The sequence below is a fragment of the Manihot esculenta genome, chromosome 7 (assembly GCF_001659605.2).
Source record: "Manihot esculenta cultivar AM560-2 chromosome 7, M.esculenta_v8, whole genome shotgun sequence".
In the NCBI taxonomy this organism is placed as follows: Eukaryota; Viridiplantae; Streptophyta; class Magnoliopsida; order Malpighiales; family Euphorbiaceae; genus Manihot; species Manihot esculenta.
In genome coordinates, this window is record NC_035167.2 from 31,652,157 (window position 1) to 31,675,932 (window position 23,776).

The following is a 23,776-nucleotide window of genomic DNA, read 5'->3' on the forward strand; positions in this document are numbered from 1 at the left end:
TGAACCAGCCAGAAAGTTGGCGTAGTACACAGCAACTATTACTTAAACCTTATCTTTCGTCTTCCACATGCACAGAAGCCCAGCAGCCGCTATCTAATCTCAGTCGCGGCTCATTTCCATTATATATACGCCTCTAAGAAACGTCAATGGTTAACCATCCAGTATGGCAACTTCCAATATTAGCTTGAAGCTTCTCATAGACAAAAAGGCCAACAAGGTTATTTTTGCAGAAGCAGGAAAGCTTTTGTAGATATTCTTCTATACATACTTAGTCTCCCTTTAGCGACGGCCATTAGTATCTTAACGGATGAATACATGGTGGGATGTCTCGGGGACCTGTATGAGAGCATTGGCAAACTCGGCCAATCTTACATGCTCACAACTCAAACTAAGGATTCCATTTTGAATCCACAACTTTCAATCTCCGCCGCTGAATTACCTCTTTTACCGGCCAGTTCCAGTCGCAGTTCTTCAGGATATTCTGGATATGGTAATACTGAGAAGGGTTTTGTAAAGGGTGTGGTCACTTACATGGTGATGGACAATTTGGAAGTGAGCCCTATGTCTTCCATATCTAGCGTCACATTACTTAACAAGTTTAAGATCCAGGATTTGAGTCAACTTGAAGAAAGGATGGTTGTTTTAGGCAAGGATGAGGTAAGCTAATAATCTTACATTAATTGTCCTTATGTGTTTTACCTTTTGGTCATATGTTCTAATACTATTGGTTTGATACACCATAGCTAGCCAAGTGGCTGATCATGTTTGATGTATTATTTGGGTATAGGCTTGGAAGCTACTGAAGGAATCTTTGCAGACAAAGAACGTTCTTACAAGAGTGTTTCTTGGAAGTATGGTGAATTAGGATGCTAATAAGGAGCAGTGATCTAGATGTAAAGGAGATTAAGGGGATGGGAACTAGTGGCTGGTTTGGAAATTGTCTTGTATATACTGGAAGGTCTTGAGTTTTTGCATCTTTTTGTTATTCCTGTGGTACAGTTTCAGGGGTTAATTGATATTGGATAAAAAGTAATATTTTCTCAAAATTTATAATATTTAATGAATAAAAGAGAATTTATTATTTAAATTTCAAAATTGACACATTATTTAAAAAATATATCAATAAGATGATTTAATGAATAATTCCTTTGATCTAGATTTATAGGATCAAGTCAATTTCTGATTTTTTTTCCATATTAAATATATCATTTAATAAATTAAATTAAAATTATAAATTATTTTAATTTTATATCATGCTTAATTCAGCAGATAACCATTTCCGTAAAGTCGAGCACCACATGATCAAGTTACAGTCACGGGTGATTCTTTCGTCTTCCGCATTCAAAAAAAAAAAAACTAGGCTTGAGAAGTAACGAGTCTGCCATTTGCGTTCACGAGATAATAACTGAACCAGCTAGAGAGTTAGCATAGTATACAGTGACTATAACTTCAACCGAAAAAAATCTTTCGTCTTCCGCACGCAAAGAACGATCAAGGTATTATAATGCCACTGCTCATTTCCATTATAAATTTGCGCTCAAGAATCATCAACAGATAACTTCTGAAAGCCAATTTATACTCAAATGGCATCAACATTCATTTTTTAGGTGAATAAATTATTTTTTTTATAAATTATTTGATATTTGAAATTTATTAATTCGATTAATTTAATTTTTTATCTTATATATCTATTAAAAAAATATTTAATTCAGAGAACAACCATTATATATCATAATATATGAAATGAAAAATAAATTAACATAAAGAGAAAAAAATAGTAACTTAATTTTTTAATTTTTCTTATATTTATTAAAAATAAATAATTTGTTATATCAATTAGGAATTGTTGTATTATATAATTTTTCCGATTAAAGTGTAAGGCAAAACAAGTATGTGATGTGGCAAATATAATTAAATTTTAAATTATAATAAAATCTATTAAATTACTCTTCATTTTACTTAATTATTTTAATTTTAAATTTTTTTCCATTAATTTAGCATAAAAGCAAAAGGATTAAGGAAGAAAAAAAAAAGGTAAAATAAATTTAATTTTAATGTTCATTAACAATCTAAACTATTTTTTATTATCTGCAAATTCTCTTTCTATAGCAATACAGTAATACAATATTGATAAATGAGATTAGTGTGTCAACGAGGTAAATGCGAGTGAATTATGAGAGGGTTTATCGGGTCTTTCGTTTTGGAAAAATTAAATTTTTTTGTTACAGAAGACTAATTGGATTCTTCTTTATCAGTGAGAAAAAACGTTCGATGAATATATATATTCTGATTAGTCTGTCACGTATTTATCAATCGTTCGTGTCATTTTTTTTTATTGGTTTTATTATTAAGTTAAAAATTTTTTTTTATTAGAGATTTCAGATGACTCATTAATGATGGACAGTTAATAAGGAGTTCGGTAAAAAATGTCACGGTCGTCTGAATTTTGAGAAACTTGCTTTCTATATTACTCGCATATTAACTAGTCTAAAACTCATTCGACTTTGTAAAGGTGAGTTTTACTATAACTTAACCGGATAAGTCTGTAGAGCCTTTTTATATCAGTCTTATCATGACAAACGCATATCATGATTTCAGAAAATCCTCTTATTTATATATTATCAATTATATTTCCAAAGCATAAATTTAAAAAAAAATTTCATTAAATGCAAAATTGACAAAAAAATAAATAGGGTGATAGAACTTTGAATATTATATTAAAATAAAAATTACTAAAATTAGCGATATTTTAAATATGTTTGTTTTATTAAAATTAATTAGTTCCAATAGTATTAAAATTAAGGTTAGGAAGGAGATGAGGTTACAAGATAAAGAATGAATTTTTTTATTATTTTATTATTTATATATTTTAAATTATTTTGTCACCTGGTCATTGGTATCAATGCGTACTACCGTATGTTTGTTTGGATCCAAGAACCAGCGGCGGACAGGAGCTTCCCTTTATCAGGGTAAAGGCTGCGCCGTTGCGGTACCTTCATCCCCTTCAAAGCATTTTTTGGTTACCGATACGGCACGTGTCACCCTGTTTCCGGTCACCGATACGGCACGTGTCCCCTTGCAGTACCTTCCCTCCGCCCGGGTTGCAATACCTTCCCTCCGCCCGGCCAAGGACGATTCCACGTGAATTCATGTGAAGAGTGCATTGTAAAGGACTGTTGTGGTGGAGCTAGAATAGCAGCACGTGATTTAGATGATTCTCCTCTATCTTTTTCAATTATCACTGGATTACCCTTCAAGCCCTCATGTACAGGTTTGATTGGTGCTATTGATTTCCCTTTTCTCTTTTCATTGTTAACTCTTGTATTCTGAGGTTCCATAGCTTTTTGAATCACAATCTTTGGAGGCAAAGATTCATTGGCTTGATCTTTCACAACTTCAGTTTCTTTCAGAATCTCAAATCGAGAATCAGTGTTCCTTTGGTTATCTGCATCGAAAGCTTTCCTGCTCTGGTTCTTTCTTCCCCGGCGAGTCACCATCATCCATTCTCCAAACTCAGATTCTGGTTATTGTGGCGTGATCGTTTCTTTTAAATTTTATATTGTCTCCATATCCTTTTCAACCTCTTTAAACATGCATGTTGGTACTGAATGGTCAACCCTTCCCCATTGGAAGCATATAAGGGGTAAATTCTCATTTTCTATAATTTGAATTTTGTCTTTAATCTCTACTTTAGGAATAGGGGGTTTATTGAGATTGACGGCAACCACCATTCTTGCATATTTTCCTCGTGAAGCTGTTGTGGTATTCTCATCAATTTTGATCAAGGTTCCTACCAACGATCCAATTAATTTGTACAGCATTTTCTTGCTGTACAGATGAAGAGGAAGGCCTAGGAGTCTTATCCATACGACAGCTATGTCTATCATGCTTGTAGCAACATTAAATGAAGGCTTCCGTGGTTAAACTTGGATATAGCTTCCAAGAATGACCAAAGGGCCTTCAAGTCTACTTAGTTGGAGAAATTTACCAAGAAAAAATCATTGCCCAAATCAAGAAGTTTGAAGGATGCCTTCTTCCATAAGTTTTGGAGTCTTGATTGTAAAGCCAGGAATCCAATCTTGCATCCCAAAAGACGGATCACCACCACTCTACTCCATCTTTTTGCTAGATTATTTTCAAGATCGTCTGAGAAAGAGATGATTGGTACTATCCCTTTTAATAAAATTTGTACTTCCATATCGTCAAAAACAAGATCAGACTCTGAAAATTGATCATCGACGGGATCAACATTCAAACCAGTAGCTCCTAAAACTTCACCTCTGAAGGAAATATTTGCCTGCATAAGAGGTGGGTCATTATCCCCGTGCTTGATCTTCTTGGAGACGTGCTCAGAATTAATGGTAGGCTCTTCTGGTTTAAGCTCTCTGGGCAGACGTGGAGAACGCATGTTGTCTCGATTCTTGAAATTCTGATCAGGGAAAAACTTTCGAAAACGAGCCCTTTAAACTTAATTTTAGTCTTTTGAAAAATCAAATTATTAACTTTTTAATACCGTCAAATATTGCTGACAAACAATTTATATATAATATTTTATTTTTTTATTTTTTAAAAAAATTATCAATTAAAAATAATAATAAAAATATTTACAACCCCAACAATATTTTGGCAGTGTCAAAATTTTATATTATTCGCTAATGGAAACAAATTGCAAAGTACCAATTTAATACAAAATAATTATAAATTTTAAAATAAAAAATAAATAAAATTATATAGCACCTTATATTATATACTACTGTTTTATTAACTATATTTTGCTTTTTTTTTTAATTTAATTGAAATCAATTTATTTTACTTAAAGCTGAACTATGAATCTCAAATTTTACTGAGATTAAATTCGCTTTTTTTTTTCTTATAATTTATTTTAATTAAAAATAGAAAAAGAAGCAGAAAAGAAGTCTTAAATAGTTAAGGTTTTGAATTTTATATAAGTATTGAAATATGGTATAGTTTTATGAGAGAAATTTTGATTCAATTCCGTTCTCTTTGAATTAATCAATTTTAAATGAATAATGGGAAATTTTTTAAAATTATATATAGCTGAAACTAAACAGAAAAATCAAATTAAATATTTAGGTTCAATTTTTATTTAAAGTGGATGAGTGATAATATGATATATAAGATTATGGATGATAAAGCAATTTCTATCTTCGTCTCTGAGATAATAAGACTTCAACTTTCCTTCATTCCCCATGCAGAGAAGAGAAGCCCAACAGGCACTATAGCTTACTACTGTTCATTTCCATTATAAATATATGCCTTTAAGAAACATCAGGAGCTAAGCCTAGAGCCAATTTATATACGACATGGCGACATCCAAGGTCAGCTTGAAGCTTCTCATAGATAACAAGAACCAGAAGGTTATTTTGGCAGAAGCTGACAAGGATTTTGTGAACTTCCTTCTATATCTCCTCGCTCTCCCTTTAGGAACTGTCATTAGGCTCTTGACAGAACAAGACATGCTGGGTTGCCTAGGGAATCTGTATAAGAGCGTCGACGTACTTGGTGAATCTTACTTACGAACAACCCAAATTAAAGATTCCATTTTGAAGCCATTAGTTTCCATCTCCGCCACTGAAGTACCTCTCTTATTGCCCATTACTGAACTCCCTTCGATACTATATAGATGCCCATGTTGTAAGCAAATAGCAGCTAAACACCCAAACATGGCTTGTCCTAATTGCATTGATGATGAAGATGATGAAGAGGACTTGGCTTCTAAAGACAAGGGTTTTGTGAAGGATGTGGTGACTTACATGGTGATGGACAATTTGGAGGTGAGCCCTATGTCTTCCATATCAAGTATTGCATTACTGAACAAGTTCAACATCCAGGATTTAAGTGTACTTGAAGAAAAGGTGGTTGATTTAGGTACGAAAGAGGTAAGCTATCCACCTTTCACGTATAGTGTATACATCCAATATATAATTAACTATCAAAAGCTTGCCTTCTCTAATGTCTGATTTGTTATTTGCCTAGGCATTGAAGATTCTCAAGGAATCTTTGCAGTCTAATACAGTTCTTACAAGGGTCTTCCTTGGAACCATGAATGCATAATGAGGATGTTACCGATGTGTTTTTATCCAGAGTTGAAGCATGGGTTTGATTTCTTTTGTCTTTTTGGTTGTTTTTGGTCCAGAGTTGAAGCATGTTTCTTATATGTTGTTATTTTTGGACAGTGGAAATTATGGAATCTCAGTTTGCTTTCAAATCTACTATGTGAGGAATTAAGTATGAATTAATTATACGTACAGCTTAATTAAGCACAGAATCAATTGCTTTGCTATGGCAAATAAAGCTAATCGACTGTGATAAAAATATATATAAAAAAAGGAATTTATATTTCTTTCTCATTTATAATTTAATAAAAGATTATTTTATTAAGATATTAATCAAATTTGCTTTCCAAAAACTATAAAGAGTGAACAATTTTTAAATTTATATGATTTCTAATTTATATTATACACTATTTATTAAGATCATTTAAAATTATTAGTCAAAATATATGAATTAATTAAATATATTTTTTAAAATTATTAATAAATTTTAATGCAAATATAAATTAAATGTACTTAATATTATAAAGTATAGGTTTTCATGCTTACTTCAAGTTTTGTATAATTAATTTTGATTAGACTGTGATTTGAAAATAACTACAATATGAATATTTTAACAATTTCTGAAAAATTAGTTTTTTTTAATGAGAAAAATATTTAAATAGTAATTAAGAATCATTATTACAAAATCTAGCTAGATAATAGGATTAAATTTAGATTTTTATGGTTGCTATTTATAATCAATGACTAAGCTAAAATTATTTAAAGAGATACGAAAATTGAATTGAATTTAAATTTGAATTCAAATTCAAATTCGATTCAAACTTATGTATAAATAATATGGTGCACCTCGATTCGAGATCGAAAGTTGAATTAAAACCTTAGTAAATCAAATTTAATTAATTTAAAATTTTAAATTAAAAGTTAAAAAAATTAATAAAATTAAATATAACATAACTTTTGTGGGGACCCTAGTCCCCCGGTAGTAGCATATATAGCTCAATATACTAACCATTTTGCATGCAATGGATCTTTCCGACGTAAATTAATTCCCCATGCAGCGTTGTGGAGCTCTAGATGATTTGAAATTTGTAACTTCATTTCCAAGATACTAAATTTAACCCGCCGAAAAATGGGATAGGCTTCAACTTTATTTTCGTTCTTCCCCATGCAGAGAAGCTCTACGCGTATTAGCTTTTGCCACTGCTCCTTTTCCATTATAAATATGCTCCAAAGAACCATCAACAGATAACCTCTTAAAGCAAAATTTTACCCAACATGGCATCCAGCAAGGTTACGTTGAAGCTTCTTATAGACAGCAAGAACCGCAAGGTTATTTTTGCAGAAGCTGGAAAAGATTGTGTTGATTTCCTTCTGTATCTCCTCGCTCTCCCTTTAGGGTCTGTCATTAGGCTCTTGACAGAGCAAAACATGGTGGGTTGCCTAGGGAATCTGTATAAGAGCTTTAATGAACTCGGTGAATCTTACGTAAGAACAATTCAGATCAAAGAATCCATTTTGAAGCCAACAGTTTCCATCTCCGCCGCTGAAGTGCCCCTCTTATTGTCCAGTGATGAACTCCCTTCGAGACTATACAGATGCCCACATTGTAAACACATCGCGGCTAAAGAGCCAAATGTGTCTTGTACTAGTTGCACTGCTGCACGGAATGGAGCCGTGCTGGAGAAAGGTTTTGTGAAGGGTGTGATCACTTACATGGTGATGGACAATTTGGAGGTGAGCCCTATGTCTTCAATATCAAGTATTGCAATACTGAACAAATTCAAGATTCAGGATTTAAGTGTGCTTGAAGAAAGGGTGGTCGATTTAGGTATGAATGAGGTAATTAAGCTAATCATCTTCCAATATTGTTGGAGCTTTTCTCATTGTTGATCATATATAGTAGCTGATATATATGTCTGATTTTTCTAATAATTTCCTAGGCTTTGAAGCTTCTCAAGGAATCTTTGCAATCTAAAACAGTTCTTACAAGGGTCTTCCTTGGAAGGCCATGAAGAAGAAAGGAGGTTACCGATGTGTTTTTGTGTTCTTGTTCAGGGCAAGCGAACTAGAACAGGGTTTATTTTGTGGTCGATGGTTGAAGCATGGGGTTGTTTTCTTGGGCCTTTTTGCTTGTCTAGCCAGTGTTATGATTTTCTATTATATATGGACGATTGAAATTAGGTTATTTTGGGTTATTATGAATCAAGTTTGCCTTTTTTTTTTTGCTTATTTTTATGTTAATGATAACTATTTTAATTTTTATGTTTGTTTAAAACATTTATTTTTTAGGTAAATAAATTATTTTTTATAAATTATTTAATATCTGAAATTTATTAATTCAATTAATCTGATTTTGCACCCTACATATCTATTAAGAAAATATTTAATTTAGAGAACAACCATTATATATAGCAACTCAATTATATCATAATATATGAAATGAAAAATAAATTAACATAAAGAGGAAAAAAATAGTAACTTAAAATTTTCTTATATTTATTAAAAATAAATAAATTATTATATCAATTATGAACTGTTGTATTATATAATTTTTTTTTATTATAAAGATAAAGGCAAAATAAGTATATGTGATGTGGCAAATACAATTAAAATTTAAATTATAACAAAATCTATTAAATTACTCTTCATTTTACTTAATTATGTTAATTTTAAATTTTTTTCCATTAATTTGGCACAAAAGCAAAAAGATTAAGGAAGAAAAAAAAATGGTAAAATAAGTTTTAGATCGATATAGCAAATGCATATGTGCTTTTCTTGCCATTATATTGACTGTACATGAAGATGAGTGTTAATTTTTCTAGTACAATTTTTGTTTTTTTCTTTTATTTTCATATAAATTTAATTTTAATGTTCATTAACCATCTAAGCTATTTTTTATTATCTGCAAATTCTCAATCTATAGCAATATAGTAATACATTATTGATAAATGAGAATGATCATTTGAGATCAAAAAAGAATAGAGTTTCAGCTTGGTTTGGAAGGTTGACGCTTTTATTCCTTTTTTCTATTTGTTCTTTAATGACGTATAACATATAACAACTACTCTATTTGTTCTTTTCTCTCTCAATTGTCAAACGATTATTTAATTTTTTTCGGTATTCGTGTTGATTGGGTCATGGATGTAGATGAGTTTGTTTCCTCCTTGATTCATTAAATTAAGTGAGTTGGATCCCTCTATATTGGGTCTGACCCAGTCTGTCCAGTGTACTCGAACATAGAGGTGAGCAGTATTCGGTTCAAACCGAAAAAATCGATCGAATCAAACCGATTTGAAATTTTGATTCGGTTTTTTATACATTTTGGTTTGGTTCGGTTTTTAATTTCAGAATTTTCGGTTATTTCGGTTCGGTTCGGTTTTGATCAGAAAAAAACCAAAAAAACCGAACCGAACCGATTAAGGATAATAATATAATTTTTCAATAATATAGAGAAATTAAATCATATTAAAATTAAAATATTTTAATTAAATTTTAAAATATTAAAAATAAAGTGTAAAAAATAAAAAAATTATTAAAAATTGAAACCGATCAAATCGAACCGAATCGAACCGAATCAGACCGATTTGGTTCGATTCGATTTCTGACTAAAATCGGTTCGGTTTGATTTTTATAAACACTAAACTTTCAGTTTTCGGTTTATTCAGTTCGGTTCGATTTTAAATCGAACCGACCGAATGCTCACCCCTACTCGAACATGATCTGAGTTGTATTTTTAGAAATATATTAAAACTGTTATAATGAATGAAATATAAATGATTAGACTGTTATAATGTAATAGTGAATTTGAATAGAATGAATATTTTATTAATAGAATAAAATTTTAAAAATTAAATTATTTTTAGATAAAATAATAGAGATTAAGTTAAAAATTTTATTAAATTTTAAGGGCTATATTAGCTTTTAATTTAAGATTTGATAATTAATAAAAATAAAACTTACAGACTTAACTTTCAACTGGGCTTGCAGTTTACCACTTTAGGCCTAAATCAATACATCTCAAAGACTTCAAATTGAAACACAGCCCACAGCCCATCATCATGAAGGCTGAATTGGTAATTTATAAACTCCTATATAAGCCACCATTTCATTTTTCTCCGCTTTCTAAAACCCTACTGGACGGCTGCAGCTGCTGCTCAGGTCTGTCATCTTCATCTGTGAGTTATTTTCGTTTGTGCTACGTAATCCATAAATTTCTATGCTCTATCTATAATCTTTATCCGAAGCTATTTTTAAGATATCATTTCTAATTTGAATTGATGTTAGTCTAGATCTAAGCTGGTTGTTTTTTTTTTTTTTGTTAATTTTTTTGAGGTTATGTGTTTGTTCAAGGATGAACAGATGCATGTTATTGTATTAAGCATGACTATTCGTTTTTGCCAGGTTTAATTTTGCTCTTTGAAGAGTTTTAATCAATGGCTCCAGCTAAAGGTACGCCTGTTTTGCTTTTGCTTTTGCTGGTTTTTCTGTTAGGATTTCAAATGATTCATTTTCCGTAGTTAGTATTGACCCCACTATTGTTTGCTGTTTTTTTTTAACATGCTGCCAGTTCCTTACATGGTGCCTAATTGTTGTATGCATGATATCTATTAGATGCAAAAGCAAATCCATGTGTGCTACATTTGGATCAAATGCTTTTATATATCTGGTTTACATTTGATTTTCGTTGAAATTGGTTAGATGAAAGTTAACATGATTGTTTAATATGATGGATATCATGTGAGGTAGACTTGAAAAGTTGAAATGAGATTTTCAGTGGGTTTTTCTAACCTGCACTCAAATAATGTTTTATTCATATTTGAGATTTTCTTAACCTAGTTTCACCTTTCTAATTAGTCAAAGAAAATAATGTATTCTCACAATTCTAAATCCATTCATCTAATTTTAAGTTTTCTTAAAACTTAAAGTAAGAGCTAGTAAGGTAAGAGGGAGTAAAATATATCATGTGTCTAAAGTAGGCTTCTCCTCCATGTGAAACATGTTCCTCATTTAAATTTCAAATCTATATTTGTGGGCTTATTCTGCATGTATGTGTAACTGCTTGGGTCCTAAAATATATAAATAAAAAAAGGTCCATGTTATCTAATCCCTTTAACTTGTATAAGGGTGCATCCTGATTGGCCAAGCAGACTCACAAAAAAATAGCAGGAGAATGCCTTTCGGTTAATCCTCTTCAACTTGAATATTTGGGATGTTTTCTTTACTTTAGCTTTTTGAAGCCAAGAATCTGTTAATGAGTTTCTAAAATATATTTTCATGGGGTTTTCATTTCCATGCTTTCTTGGGTTTTTGTTGAGGAAGTATCAGAAATATTTAAATTTTTGTCTTTAATAAAACTTCATCAATTTTTAGGTCATAATATTGGGCAAAAGCAGCTAGGCATGGTCGAATCTGGGTTTGGAATGCAACCAGTCAAACCCACATTTAACCAGAACTGTCTTCAAAGGAACTGAATCTATTTTGATTGGTGTGGTCTGGTTTCAGGTCAAAAACCAGAATTTTCAATTAAAATGTGATCATTGGAGTTGATCGAACTGGAACTGAGGAAACCCCTTGGTCTTGGTCCCAAGTCCCCTAACCCCCTGAACCAGAACCAACTGTCAGACGCCTGTTCTAGCCGGAATTGGACTGCCCCCAGCCCTAAATTAGCTAAAAAGAAAATTCTTAGTTGATTGTACTTGTTGCATAGCAATTGATGTTTGTTAAGCTTTATTGTGATTTGAGTTTATTGGATTTGGATATGAAGTTCTCTAATGCATTCTCGTCTTCCTATCTAGTGTTTACCTCCTTTCATCTAAATAAGCATTCTGTACCTTGCTTTTATTTGTGCTACAAAAACTTATTCTTCACCTCCTGCAGCTGATGCTACCAAAAAGACTGATCCTAAGGCACAAGCTGTGAAGGCTGCCAAGGCGGTGAAATCAGGGCCAACATTTAAGAAGAAAGCTACTAAGATCAGGACAAAGGTCACGTTTCACCGTCCAAAGACATTGAAGAAAGAGAGAAACCCAAAGTATCCACGCATCAGTGCACCACCGAGAAACAAGTTGGACCACTATCAAATTCTGAAGTATCCACTGACTACCGAGTCTGCCATGAAGAAGATTGAGGACAACAACACGCTCGTATTCATTGTTGACATTCGTGCAGACAAGAAGAAAATCAAAGATGCAGTTAAAAAGATGTATGACATCCAGACCAAGAAAGTCAACACTTTGATCAGGTAACCGTATCAAATTGAGCTAAAGCATTATGGTTTTTTAAGTTTCATAATAAACCCATCTTGATAATGCTTTAGTTGAACCGTACTCTTGAGAGAAAGTTGGGAATTAGTTTATTGTTTGGCTGTTCTTTCCTCGTAACTGAATCCTTACCTCTTGTTATTTCAATGCCAGGCCGGATGGAACTAAGAAGGCATATGTTAGGTTGACGCCAGACTATGATGCCTTGGATGTAGCGAACAAGATTGGCATCATCTAAGTGTTGCTAACGTACTTTATGAACAGTTTTGTTAGTAATTCTGTGTTCTAGTGCCACAACATTTTGTCTGTTTTCTTTAACACTTTGGGGAAACTATATTTTGTTTATTTTAGTTAAAGTTTAATTGTTATGGTCAATTTTTTTCGATCTTTATAAAGCGATTTTGCTCATTTCAATCCTTTTCTATAATTTTTTAATAATTCAAAATTTTTTACACTTCTACCTTTCTAGAATTATGAAACAATTTTATTTTATTTTTATATAAAATTCAATCGTTATAATTTACAATTTAAATAAAAAATTAACGCAACTCTCAAAAGGATGTATAATATGTTTCAGAAAATGTTTATCATTCATTCTCGGAGTCCGTCTTATTCTTCTCTTCCCCAGTTTGAGCTAATTAATTTTGTACTCGACGAAAGGAGTGAGCCTACTGGCCAAGTATACGCAAGATTATTATTAAAATAATAATTTATATCATATTATAAATTAGAGTTTATATAATTTTAAAATTCTTAAATATACCATTTGTAGTCAAACTCTACTTAATTAAGTTTTATATTATTATTTAAAACAAAATTAAACTAAAATCGGAAAAATCAAATATTTTTCTTCTGAATAAGATGGTACCATAAAAAATAATTTATTTATTAATGGGTATTGAGATAAATACTTTTTTTTTCTTTAGATCTTATCAAGTTTAATTCTCATAAATTAAATAAATATTATTTATTTAAATAATAATTAAAATAAGTATGAAATTTATTTTAGAAATTGACAGTTCCTATGGTTTAAATTGCTTTTCAGGTTGAGCAGATGTTATTTTTGGAGCTGAAGGCGAAGATTTTCACCCATTTCATGAACTGAGCGGTGAGGGAGGAGATTTGAGGTTAGTCTATTGGAACAAGAAAGGTCTTACACGGACTTTAATTTTTATTGAAGAACTGAGGTATGGGATTGATTTTTATTTCTTTCAAGAAATTACTGTTGAAAATACGTGGTTGTTACTAGTACTTATAAACGGGAAACATGCATATAGAAGCTAGCTACTCTCATAATAATAATAATAAAATATTTGATATCTATAATTTTACTACTAAAAAAGAAAATAGAGGGAACAGTAGAAGAAAATATGTAGAGGGCACTTCATCAATCAGCAGCTACAGAGACTTTCAATTTCTTTATAGCTCCTGCAAGGATCTCTGCAATTTCAGATTCAGAATAGCCTTGTTCTGAAAGCTTGTCTTCAAGTTCAAGCAGCTTCACATGTTTTTTTCGCCTGCGGTTATGATCAAGAATGTCGATCTTGGGCTTTCGGATGAAGCCACAAGTATCCCGATGTGGATGGGATCGATTGAGATGGGGATTAAATTGTGAAGATTTTGGTTTGAGAAAGAATCTGTTGGATTGGATATAGCCATTGCTCCCAGACCCTCTTGGGGTTGAAATTCCTGCTCGGTTGTACATTGTCTCCTCTTTTTACACAACCAAAACAAGAGAAAAATCTATAATATAATCTCAATATGGGATTAAAGTGGCTATATATATAGAGAGAGAGAGAGAAAGGGATTCAAAACCCATTCCTTTTAGGAGAAGAATTCCTTCCTTTGATTGAAAACCCATTTGTTTTAGGATAAGAGTTGTCTTCTCCGGTGTAGTTGACCTGTAGAAAACCACATCTTAAATTCAATAAACCCATAAGGAATTGAATATTCTTGTTCAATCTTCAATTCCTAGCTCCTGCAAGAATCTTTGCAATTTCAAATTCAGAATATTCTTGTTCTGAAAGCTTATCTTCAAGCTCAGGTAGCTTCACTTGTATTTTTCGCTTGCGGTTATGATCAACAATGTCAATACTGGGACTTTGGGGGAAGCCAGAAGTTTCCCGATGAGGCTGGAATCGGTTGTGATGAAAATTAAATTGTGAAGATTTTGGTTTGAGAAAGATTTTGTTGGACTGGAGTAGCCATTACTCTCAAACCTTCTTGGGTTGGAACTCCTACTCCGTTGTACATTGTACATTATCTCATCTTTCTACTAGGGACGGAGCGACATGTTGGTCAAGGAGGCCATGGTTCCTTAAAAATTTTCAAATTTTTTTGCGTGTATGGTAGTTTTACATTATCATTAAGTTCTTGTATATTTAAGAAATTTATTAATTAATTTTTTTAAAATTATTCAATTAAAATATTTTATATGCTATAAAATTAAAATTTTTAATTATTTTATTAAATAGATGAATAGCAAATTTTAAAAGAATTTTAAAAAAATAATTTTTTTTTGTATTTGACAAAATCAATAATATAAAATTTTAATTTAATTTAATTTAATTTTTTTGAATTTTTGTAAGAATTGATTTTGAATTAAAAGTAAATTTTATCAAAATTATTAGAATTTTACAAGAAATAATTGCATTTAAAGTTATTTAAATCAAAATTACTTAATTAGCCATTAAAATTTTTTTATTTTCTTTTTCTTTTATTTTTAATTTTAAATTTATTTTTTATTTTTAATTAATAATTGATTTTCATAAAATTATTTTAAATTAATAATTATTAATATTTAATGTATTTATAATTAATATTAAAAAATTTATTATATATTTTATTAATTTAAAAAAATAATTTATATTTTTAATGGTAAAAAATTATGTAAAATTCAGACTTTAAATGTTATAAAAATATTAAAAATGATGTTAATGAATGTGAAAAAAATGTTATTTATAAGAAAAAATATTTATATTTTATTTAAAAATAATAAGAATGATAAATAATTTAAATTAATTTAAATTTTATTATTAATTTATTTAATATAAAAGAGTTTAATTGAATTCTATTATATTTAAATTCATTCTAAATAAATGAATTTTTTTTTCTAAATAAAAATAAATTGAATTAAATTCTATTGATAAAATTTAATTTTTTTTAAAAAAAAATTGCATACTAAACAAGAGTTTAGCGACTTTTAACACTTATACTATTTATTTCATGTAATTTTTGCTATGCATTATTGTACTATCTAGCCCCTTTCATTGTCACAGTTTATAAATTTTAGAGTAAAATTAAAGTTATTATTATTTCATCGTTAATCTTTTTTAATTATATCTAGAAATACTATTATATATGGGAATAATGCAAAAAAAAATAAAATTTATGAAATAATAAATCTAACTTAGTGTGTTAATTCAGAAAAATAAAAATTATTCTTTATTACTTCCTCTATCTCAAAAAATAGATTTATTTATTTTTTTACACATATTAACAAAATATAATTAATAGTTAAAAGCAATAAATTTTATATTGTGTTAAAAAAATTTAAATTCTTTTATTTTAAATAAAAATTTTATAAAAAAATTAAATTAAATTAAAACTTTTAATTCTAAGAAGGGTTAATATTTTAGAATTAAAATAATTTTTAAAATCTCTCATTAGATTAAAAGTTAAATATATATTTTGACTTATTTTTAGGTTATATTAATTCATTTTTCTTGCTAACTTTTAATATTTGATCATATTTATGTAATTATTTAATAAAATTTAAAAGCTGAATATATACTTATATTTCTCCATTAATTAGGGTTAACATATTAAATATTTAAATTAACGTACTCATAAAAATTATAATAATTAAATATAAACTGGTCAATAAATCACTTTCACTCATATTACTCCAGTACTAAATTATTATTGGAATTAATAAATTTTATATTTTTGCAGGTATATTTTAAAATTTAATAATAAAATTAAAAAACTTAAAATGTTGGTAAAATTTTAGATTTTTTTTTATAAAATAATTAATCAAAATCATATTATTTTTGTGTACATCTATGAGATATTGGACGAAAACCAATTATCATATTTACCATGTTTCACACGGATCCCTTCCTTGAGTCTGTAGATATTGGGGTAGGATACTCTGGCTTTTTCTACTGGGAAGACCCAATTCCAAATTGGGCTGATGCTTGCTGTAGCTACTCTTGCTCCTAGAAAATTAACCATGATGGTAAAAAATAGCCCAATTCTAAGTATTAGAAGACATACTGAAGAAGGAGGAAACTAAGCTAAAATATAAATCTTCTGAATGAAAGAAAAAGGCACATGTACAACCATATTAGCTTGAGAATTGTGGGGAATTGCTACAACAGAGAAGAGAAGAACCACCGTTGCATCCGGTCACCATCACCTAGTTAAAAGAGATTTTTCCAAATCAACTGAAGAGAAGGTAATGTGCTCTTTAACGATCGCTTTACACTTTCCGAACACAGTTTCGCAAGTTATCGCTAGTTTCAATCAGCGGAATTATTAAGATAAAGTACAAATTGAGGGATCTCCGTTGTCTAAAGAGAAAGGTCGTCTACGAAAAAGATACTTATATTAAAATTTAAAATAAAAAAAAAAAAGAAAAAAGAAATATTCAGATGTCTAGAAAATTAGTAGATATACCCTTAGTTTCTACTTTTCAAAATACATGATTTATATATTTTTTTTAAAAAAATATTGATACACTAATTTTTAGTATATTAAATATATTTTATAACTGACATCTATATAAAATATTCATAAAAATAAGTTCAATTAAGCATTATATTTTTATTAAGAATAAAATAAATTCAATTTGATTTTTTTAATTAATTAAATATTTATATTTTTATGTAAGTTCCAACATAATATAATATTATTTATTTTGAAATATTAAAAATTTAATATTTTAATTAACATAAAATTTAAAAAATATATAAAAATAGTAAATAAAAATAAATTTCATTATAAAAATATCTTATTATTAAAAAATATATTAATATTAAATTAATACAAATTTAACTTTTAAATAAAAATATAAGAATTTAATTAATAAAAAAATTAAATTGATCTTATTTGATTAAGAAAAAATACATAAATTTGATTGGACTTATTTTTAAATATTTATTTAAAAAGAAAAAAAAAACCCAACGGCTATACAGTTGTTCTGAGGACACGCGCCCCTTTAGGATGCAAAGGCTGTTGCTTGCTTCTAATAGCGGATAAGCAAAAGTGCGAGAACTGGAAATAAGAAGGATAAGCTCTCAACCACAAAATCCTGAGAATAATAGCTTTTACGACTTCTTCCCACTTCACTCAACAATGGCTTCCTTGCAAAATTCACCTTCACTCTATCACACATTGTCTTCCAACTCTTTTCCCCAGGTCCTCCCTCCCTCACTCTATCTATCTATATTTGTATTTCTGAAAGTTTATTTGTTGGTTTATGCTCTTTAGACTTACTTGAGCTTCGTTTCTTCTGTTATGTTTATATATAGATGGGACTACAGAGGTATCGTAGTTCGTTTCCTTGCTGTAGAAGAGGGTTTTCGTTTATTGTTCGTGCTGAGCAATCATGGGCTCTTTCTCAAGGTTTGTTCTATCTTTGGTTATTTGGCTGATCCTCCGATATCGATTTTGTCATATAATCATGGGCACTATGTTTATCATTATTTGAATTTTTCTGCAATTTCATTTGTGTTTCTTTTTGGGAAATTTGAATTTTACTTGTGAAATTCACTACAAGTGCATTTCTGGAAAATTTTATCCTTTGCTGGCAATTTGTTTATGAAATTATGTCAGTATTCCATTTGTATAGATATTCATGATGTTTTAATGGGTTAATTTTGAATAATGTATGTTCTAGATGGTTTTGGTTTAATAATGGTTCACTACAGGTGAACTACACATAGAGAAGAGAAAGCTCTCTTCAGCCTAGTTGTTCACAGTTTCACACAAGAAGCTTAAGATCTATGCTTAACTGTTATCCTGTAACTTACCTGATAAATGGGTGAACAGTGCAGTAGTTAAAGATCAAATCACATGGCTGCTGTTACATTCAATAGAGTGGTAGAAAAGACATTGAGAAATTGATTTTAATGCTTATAAGCAAGTTGATGTCGAGAATATACTAAGTACTCATAGTTGTTGCCTAACGAAGAAAATAACTTTTTGAGAATACTCTTCGAAGGCTATAAGTGTACCAAGATTTCATCTTGATTGGAATAGGAACATAATCACACTCAACAATTTCTTTAATGAATTGGAAAACATACAATTCGAAACAAAAAGTTGATTTTCTGCTTCTGCTATTTTTGGTTTAATTTTTTTTTATCTATTTTTGCAGTTAAATCCAGGAGACGCCAACTGATAGCAGTCAGTGTGATTGCCCCTTGGGTTTCTCTGTTTAACCAAACTTCTTCATCATGTAAGCTTTGCTATTCCAGATGTGGGCTTGTCTGTTTTGTTCTGTTTATTAGTTTAATTAAATATCTTAATGTAATTGTGTGCTCTAGTTGTATAGATAGAAACTAATTTCTGATTATGCAATGTGTTGGTTCCTTAAATAATTATTCTGATATCCTAAGAGGACATCCTTGATATGGTTCAGTTGCTGCAGAAACTAAAAAGGGGTTTCTCTTAGTAACAGACAAGAAGGATGGATACTCATTCCTCTATCCATTTGGATGGCAGGTACATTTGCTATAGGTTTCGATCTCTTGTTCCTCTTCTCATTTTTCATGGTAAACATTGGTCCTTGGGATTTTGACAGGAAGTTGTCATTGAAGGTCAAGACAAGGTCTTTAAAGATGTCATTGAGCCATTAGAAAATGTCAGTGTAAATATGTTCCCAACAACCAAACAAGATATTCGAGACTTTGGACCCCCACAACAGGTTCGTCATATATGCTTCCTCATAGGTCTATGATTTTAGTCTTTAGAGCATATATCTAACTGATAGAAGTGCTGCTACTCTTGTCATACTCTTAGGTTGCTGAAACATTGATCAAAAAGGTTTTAGCCCCTCCATCCCAGAAAACAAAACTAATTGAGGCATCTCAGGTATAGTTCCTCCTTTATTTTGATTGTAATCTATTTGGGATTTTACAAAGTGGCAGGGCACCATTTGTTTCTAATAAAAATACTTCGGGAATAATCATTGTACCAAGCACTTTTGATCATATTCATTTCCTTTCAAGTTGCTTTACCATGTCCATGCTAATCAATTTATGATGATATCAATTAATAAGGTAGTGGATTTATATCATGTGCTAAATTTACGGAATGAAAACTATTTACATAGGTTGATTATGATGATAAACAGCAGAAGGCACTTAGAATTTCTATTCCATTCCATCAGCAATTTGTTGGGTCTAAAATAACTGCTATACTTCTTAATTCCTTTGACAATCATAAAGATGGGAATCAAATGCCGCTTTTCATTACAGGAATTGAAATTCTTACTTACCATTATGAGATGTCAATGGCTGCTCAAAAGTACTAAATTTCATGAACCCCAATGCAGTGCTGAAAGACATCATGATATAAATAGTTAAATGGAGTTAACTAGTTCAACAGCTAATTGTTTACTTGGGTAAAAATTTGCTTTTGTTTTTTTTTTCATTTATGTGTCTCTGTGAGGTCTTGTATTCTTGATGGTAAAAGAATGAATACTTGACTGTATTTTGTGTGTGGTGCAGCATGATGTTGATGGAAAAGCTTATTACACCTTTGAGTTTGTTGCTCAGGCTCCCAATTATACTCGCCATGCTCTTAGTACAATTTCCATTGGCAATGGTATGAAACTAATTCATACTATTTAAATTTTACTGGGAAATGGTTTATACAATCTTGTTTTGTTTTGCCCTATCATTCAGTAGCTAATTTTATACTTCTGAATAAGTTCCTACTATTTTGGCTTAGATGGGTATCCTGTCTTCATAAATGATGAACCTATAATTTCCATAACAAATCTCCATAAATTGGTCTGTCTTCTTCCTGCATTTCCTCTATATTGTTTTAGCCTTTCCCCCTTTACTTCCCCCCTTCACCATGCACTCTCACATATGCCTTAGTGCTCTCCGAATTGCAAAACATAAGACTTATAACATATGCAGTAAGACTAAAACCTCAATCCTTTCATTTGAGTATCTCTGAAATTACTTAAAAACATTGAATAGTGCATCTTGTTCCCTGTGAAAATGTTCATCCTACAATACTGATGTTTGCAACTAGATGTATTCTTTAATATCAAGTAAACCACGACCAAGGAAAAGCATGCCATCATCTCCATTCTGCTTTTCATTTGAATCTGGTTGTTTTCTGGCAGGTAAATTCTATACACTGACCACAGGGGCCAATGAGAGGAGGTGGGACAAAATGAAAGATAAATTGCACACAGTCATTGATTCCTTTTCAGTGTTTAATGTAGTCGGTTAAGCTCCATAATCTGATTCAGTTAATCTTCTATACGTGAAGCACCATTGTGCATTTTCCAGATCTTACAAGTCTTATTTTCTCATCACCAAGTACGCTTCTTCATTTTTTCCCCCCCCCTTTTTTCGCAGAGCTTTGTCTTTTTTGGGAAACAACTTCCCCCTTCAACGTTGTAGTGATGTAATTGTTATTTGTTTATAGTACTGTGAAGTCGAGTTGAAGCAAAAACATTTTTCTTTCTGAACTGGAAATTGGAGATTGAGAGAGTAGAATTTCAGACCTCTCAGATTTATTCAGATGCACTTACTGCCAGACTAAATCTGTGAGTGTAGTTAAAGCAAAAACTTAGCAGATCTTCCCAGTATTAAAAATGGCCATGAAAATTCTACCCAATGCTACTTGTGTCATTGTAGATTCAAGAGTTATATCAGAAGTGATAAATTTTCTTTTGTTTCATTATAACAATAGAAGTCTCTCACTCAGTTTTTTCTGATTTTCAGAATTGCTTGTTCTAGTTCATTCTTAAACATTCATCTTGGGCTTGGTCATCATTCCTAAGCATGTCTGAGTTCTAAACATTGTTTTTTTATATACAAACGAGTTTATAAATTTGGACATAAAAATAAATCGTAAAATATTTTTTAAAAATATCATTTAATAATAAAATAAAAATACACATAATTTTATAAATAATTGTATATAAAAATAAATAATAAATTATTTTTATAAAGTATATAATATTATAATAAAAAAATTTTCTATTTGATCCCTATATTAAATATTTATTGATTAATCTTCATTTTAAAAAATATATTAAAATATTTTTAAAATTTTAAAAAATTTATTAGTTAATTTTTTTATTAATTTTAATTATTAAATTTTATAAAAATAAAAAATTATTATTTAATTTTAAAAAATTCAGTTAATTAATTTTTAAAAATATATTAAAATATTTTTAAAATTTAAAAAATAATAATTAATCTCTCTATTAATTTTAACTATTAAATATTATAAAAAAATTTAAAATATTTTCAATATAAAAAAATTAATTAATAAATTTTTTTATAAAATTAAAATATCAACTAGAAAATTTTTTATATTATTAAAATTAAATAATAAAATATTTAACAATTAAATTAATAAATTGATTAATTAGTATATTTTTAATATTTTAATATATTTTTTAAAATTTAAAAATTAATTAATAAATTTTTCATATTATAAAAATTAAAAGTAAATTTTTTATAAAAAAATTTAAAATTTTAAAAAGAATAATTAATAGATATTTTTATAATAATTATTTTATATTATACAAATTAAATAATAAAAAATTTAATAATTAATTAATTAATTAATTTTTTAAAATTTAGAAAAAATTTAATATATTTTTAAAATTAAAAAATTAATTAATAAAATTTTCATACTAAAAAGTTAAATAGTAATATCTCTTTATAATAAATTTTTTATACTACAAAAATTAAATAGAGCATAAAATCTCTCCCACTTCTTGGTTGAATGGCGTATATAACATCCAAATTTTTGGAGGAATAATATTTTTGGTAATTATTTAAAAAATTATGGAAGTTTGGGGATTAAGTTTAAATTAAATTTGGATTTAAAAATAAAATTTTAGAAGTTTTGAGGGTAAAATAAAATATGAAGAGTTAAAGGACTGATATGAAAATTTTAAAAATTTGGAAAATAAATATAAAATTTTGAAAATTAAAGTAGAGCAGCCCACTTATCTTCCAGGTGGCTTTGTCTTCTCCATAAATTAAATTAAAATATATAAAAAAAGAGGAAAAAGAAGGATTAAACGGTGGAAGACTGGGAGGAGATAAGAAAAGAAGAAAGAGAGGGAAGGACAAAAGAAGGTGGCTGGAATCCATGGCTTTCCGGTGAAGAGTCGCGGGTAAATAGAAAAACAAAAGAGAACAAAGAGAGAGAGAAGAGAAATCGAAAGAGGAACAACTTGAGCACGGCAGCCGGTTGATTATTCAATAAGGTGAGTTTGGATTATTTTTATTGTCTGTAATTAGACTGTTCAATTTCTTTAGATAAATAAGTGTGATAATTTTGCAAAAAATTATTTTTACCTTTACAGAAAAATGTCGGGCGTGACCATAACAGACGGCTCCGATTCTCCATCAGTGTTCTCTCTAGCCTCACAGATATGCACTCACATAGCTTCCAGTTTCTCCAAACCTACTGATCCTTATCCGCCTCCCTTAGATTTGATAGTCACAAATCTCTCCGCCATCGCCGCTCAAAACGGCCGCGTCTTCCTCTATGGAGTGGGTCGGGAGGGTCTGATGCTTAAGGCTCTATGCATGCGGCTCGCCCACTTGGGTCTCTCCACCCACTTTGTCTTCGACATGACCACTCCTCCCATCACATCCAACGATCTCTTCATCGCCTCTGCGGGACCAGGGGGATTCTCCACTGTCGATGCCTTGTGCTCTCTAGCAAGATCGAAGGGTGCCAAAGTGTTACTGTTGACTGCTCAACCTGAAAGCGGGTCTTGTGTGAAGCATGCTAGCGTGGTTTGCTACGTGCCGGCGCAGACTATGGCAACTGATGAGGAGGTGAAATCTCGGCCGTTGTTACCGATGGGAAGCGTTTACGAGGGAGCTTTGTTTGTATTGTTTGAGATGGTGATTTATAAATTGGGTGAAGTTTTGGGACAGAGCCCAGAGACCATCCGATCTCGACATACAAATCTTGAATGAAAATCATAAAAATCTAGAGCCATTTGTGTTGTTGCCGAGTTCCTTGTGATGGAGAATTTAGGGGGTGCTTTTAATGCAAATTTTCTTGCGAGTCTTTACTATGAAATTGCAGTCACCCTCTGATTGTGATAACATTTACATGGAGATGCAACTCTCCATCTGCATCTCCAACTTCTACACTGTTTGCAGTAGCTAGAGCAATTTTGTAGATTTCTAAAACATTGCATCCTTTTGTAAT

General features: G+C 30.1%; 7 protein-coding genes across 9 annotated transcripts; 6 read left to right on the plus strand and 1 right to left on the minus strand.

The window, feature by feature from the left end:
• Window positions 1-282: 282 nt before the first annotated feature.
• Window positions 283-1,040, plus strand: LOC110618470. Its single transcript, XM_021761604.2, has 2 exons — window positions 283-657; window positions 788-1,040. The coding sequence occupies exons 1-2, from the start codon at window positions 316-318 to the stop codon at window positions 863-865; spliced, it is 420 nt and encodes a 139-aa protein (XP_021617296.1). The 5' UTR covers window positions 283-315; the 3' UTR covers window positions 866-1,040.
• Window positions 1,041-5,307: 4,267 nt separating this feature from the next.
• On the plus strand, window positions 5,308-6,254 carry LOC110618444. The gene is made up of 2 exons (XM_021761575.2): window positions 5,308-5,900; window positions 5,998-6,254. Exons 1-2 carry the CDS (start codon window positions 5,325-5,327, stop codon window positions 6,073-6,075), a joined length of 654 nt encoding a protein of 217 aa, XP_021617267.1. The 5' UTR covers window positions 5,308-5,324; the 3' UTR covers window positions 6,076-6,254.
• A 1,052-nt stretch (window positions 6,255-7,306) lies between these two features.
• On the plus strand, window positions 7,307-8,279 carry LOC110618442. Of its 2 annotated transcripts, none has more exons than XM_021761573.2 (2): window positions 7,307-7,916; window positions 8,018-8,279. In XM_021761573.2, the coding sequence occupies exons 1-2, from the start codon at window positions 7,353-7,355 to the stop codon at window positions 8,087-8,089; spliced, it is 636 nt and encodes a 211-aa protein (XP_021617265.1). In that variant the 5' UTR covers window positions 7,307-7,352; the 3' UTR covers window positions 8,090-8,279. The 2 variants fall into 2 exon arrangements, with proteins under 2 accessions (XP_021617265.1, XP_021617266.1); XM_021761574.2 differs by having other exon boundaries at window positions 7,307-7,905.
• Window positions 8,280-10,146: 1,867 nt separating this feature from the next.
• On the plus strand, window positions 10,147-12,745 carry LOC110618492 (60S ribosomal protein L23a). 2 transcript variants are annotated; one of them, XM_021761629.2, is made up of 4 exons: window positions 10,147-10,235; window positions 10,479-10,526; window positions 11,955-12,318; window positions 12,491-12,745. In XM_021761629.2, the coding sequence occupies exons 2-4, from the start codon at window positions 10,511-10,513 to the stop codon at window positions 12,573-12,575; spliced, it is 465 nt and encodes a 154-aa protein (XP_021617321.1). In that variant the 5' UTR covers window positions 10,147-10,235; window positions 10,479-10,510; the 3' UTR covers window positions 12,576-12,745. The 2 variants fall into 2 exon arrangements, with proteins under 2 accessions (XP_021617321.1, XP_021617322.1); XM_021761630.2 differs by having other exon boundaries at window positions 10,187-10,252.
• Window positions 12,746-13,724: 979 nt separating this feature from the next.
• LOC110619058 (pre-mRNA-splicing factor cwc21-like) lies at window positions 13,725-14,042 on the minus strand. Its single transcript, XM_021762315.1, has one exon. The coding sequence runs from the start codon at window positions 14,040-14,042 to the stop codon at window positions 13,725-13,727; it is 318 nt and encodes a 105-aa protein (XP_021618007.1).
• Window positions 14,043-17,561: 3,519 nt separating this feature from the next.
• On the plus strand, window positions 17,562-21,105 carry LOC110618702 (psbP-like protein 1, chloroplastic). Its single transcript, XM_021761916.2, has 8 exons — window positions 17,562-17,758; window positions 17,872-17,965; window positions 18,720-18,800; window positions 18,984-19,066; window positions 19,146-19,268; window positions 19,364-19,435; window positions 20,074-20,170; window positions 20,703-21,105. The coding sequence occupies exons 1-8, from the start codon at window positions 17,696-17,698 to the stop codon at window positions 20,810-20,812; spliced, it is 723 nt and encodes a 240-aa protein (XP_021617608.1). The 5' UTR covers window positions 17,562-17,695; the 3' UTR covers window positions 20,813-21,105.
• Window positions 21,106-22,617: 1,512 nt separating this feature from the next.
• LOC110619816 (3-hexulose-6-phosphate isomerase) lies at window positions 22,618-23,644 on the plus strand. The gene is made up of 2 exons (XM_021763380.2): window positions 22,618-22,814; window positions 22,914-23,644. Exon 2 carries the CDS (start codon window positions 22,918-22,920, stop codon window positions 23,536-23,538), a length of 621 nt encoding a protein of 206 aa, XP_021619072.1. The 5' UTR covers window positions 22,618-22,814; window positions 22,914-22,917; the 3' UTR covers window positions 23,539-23,644.
• Window positions 23,645-23,776: the final 132 nt, after the last annotated feature.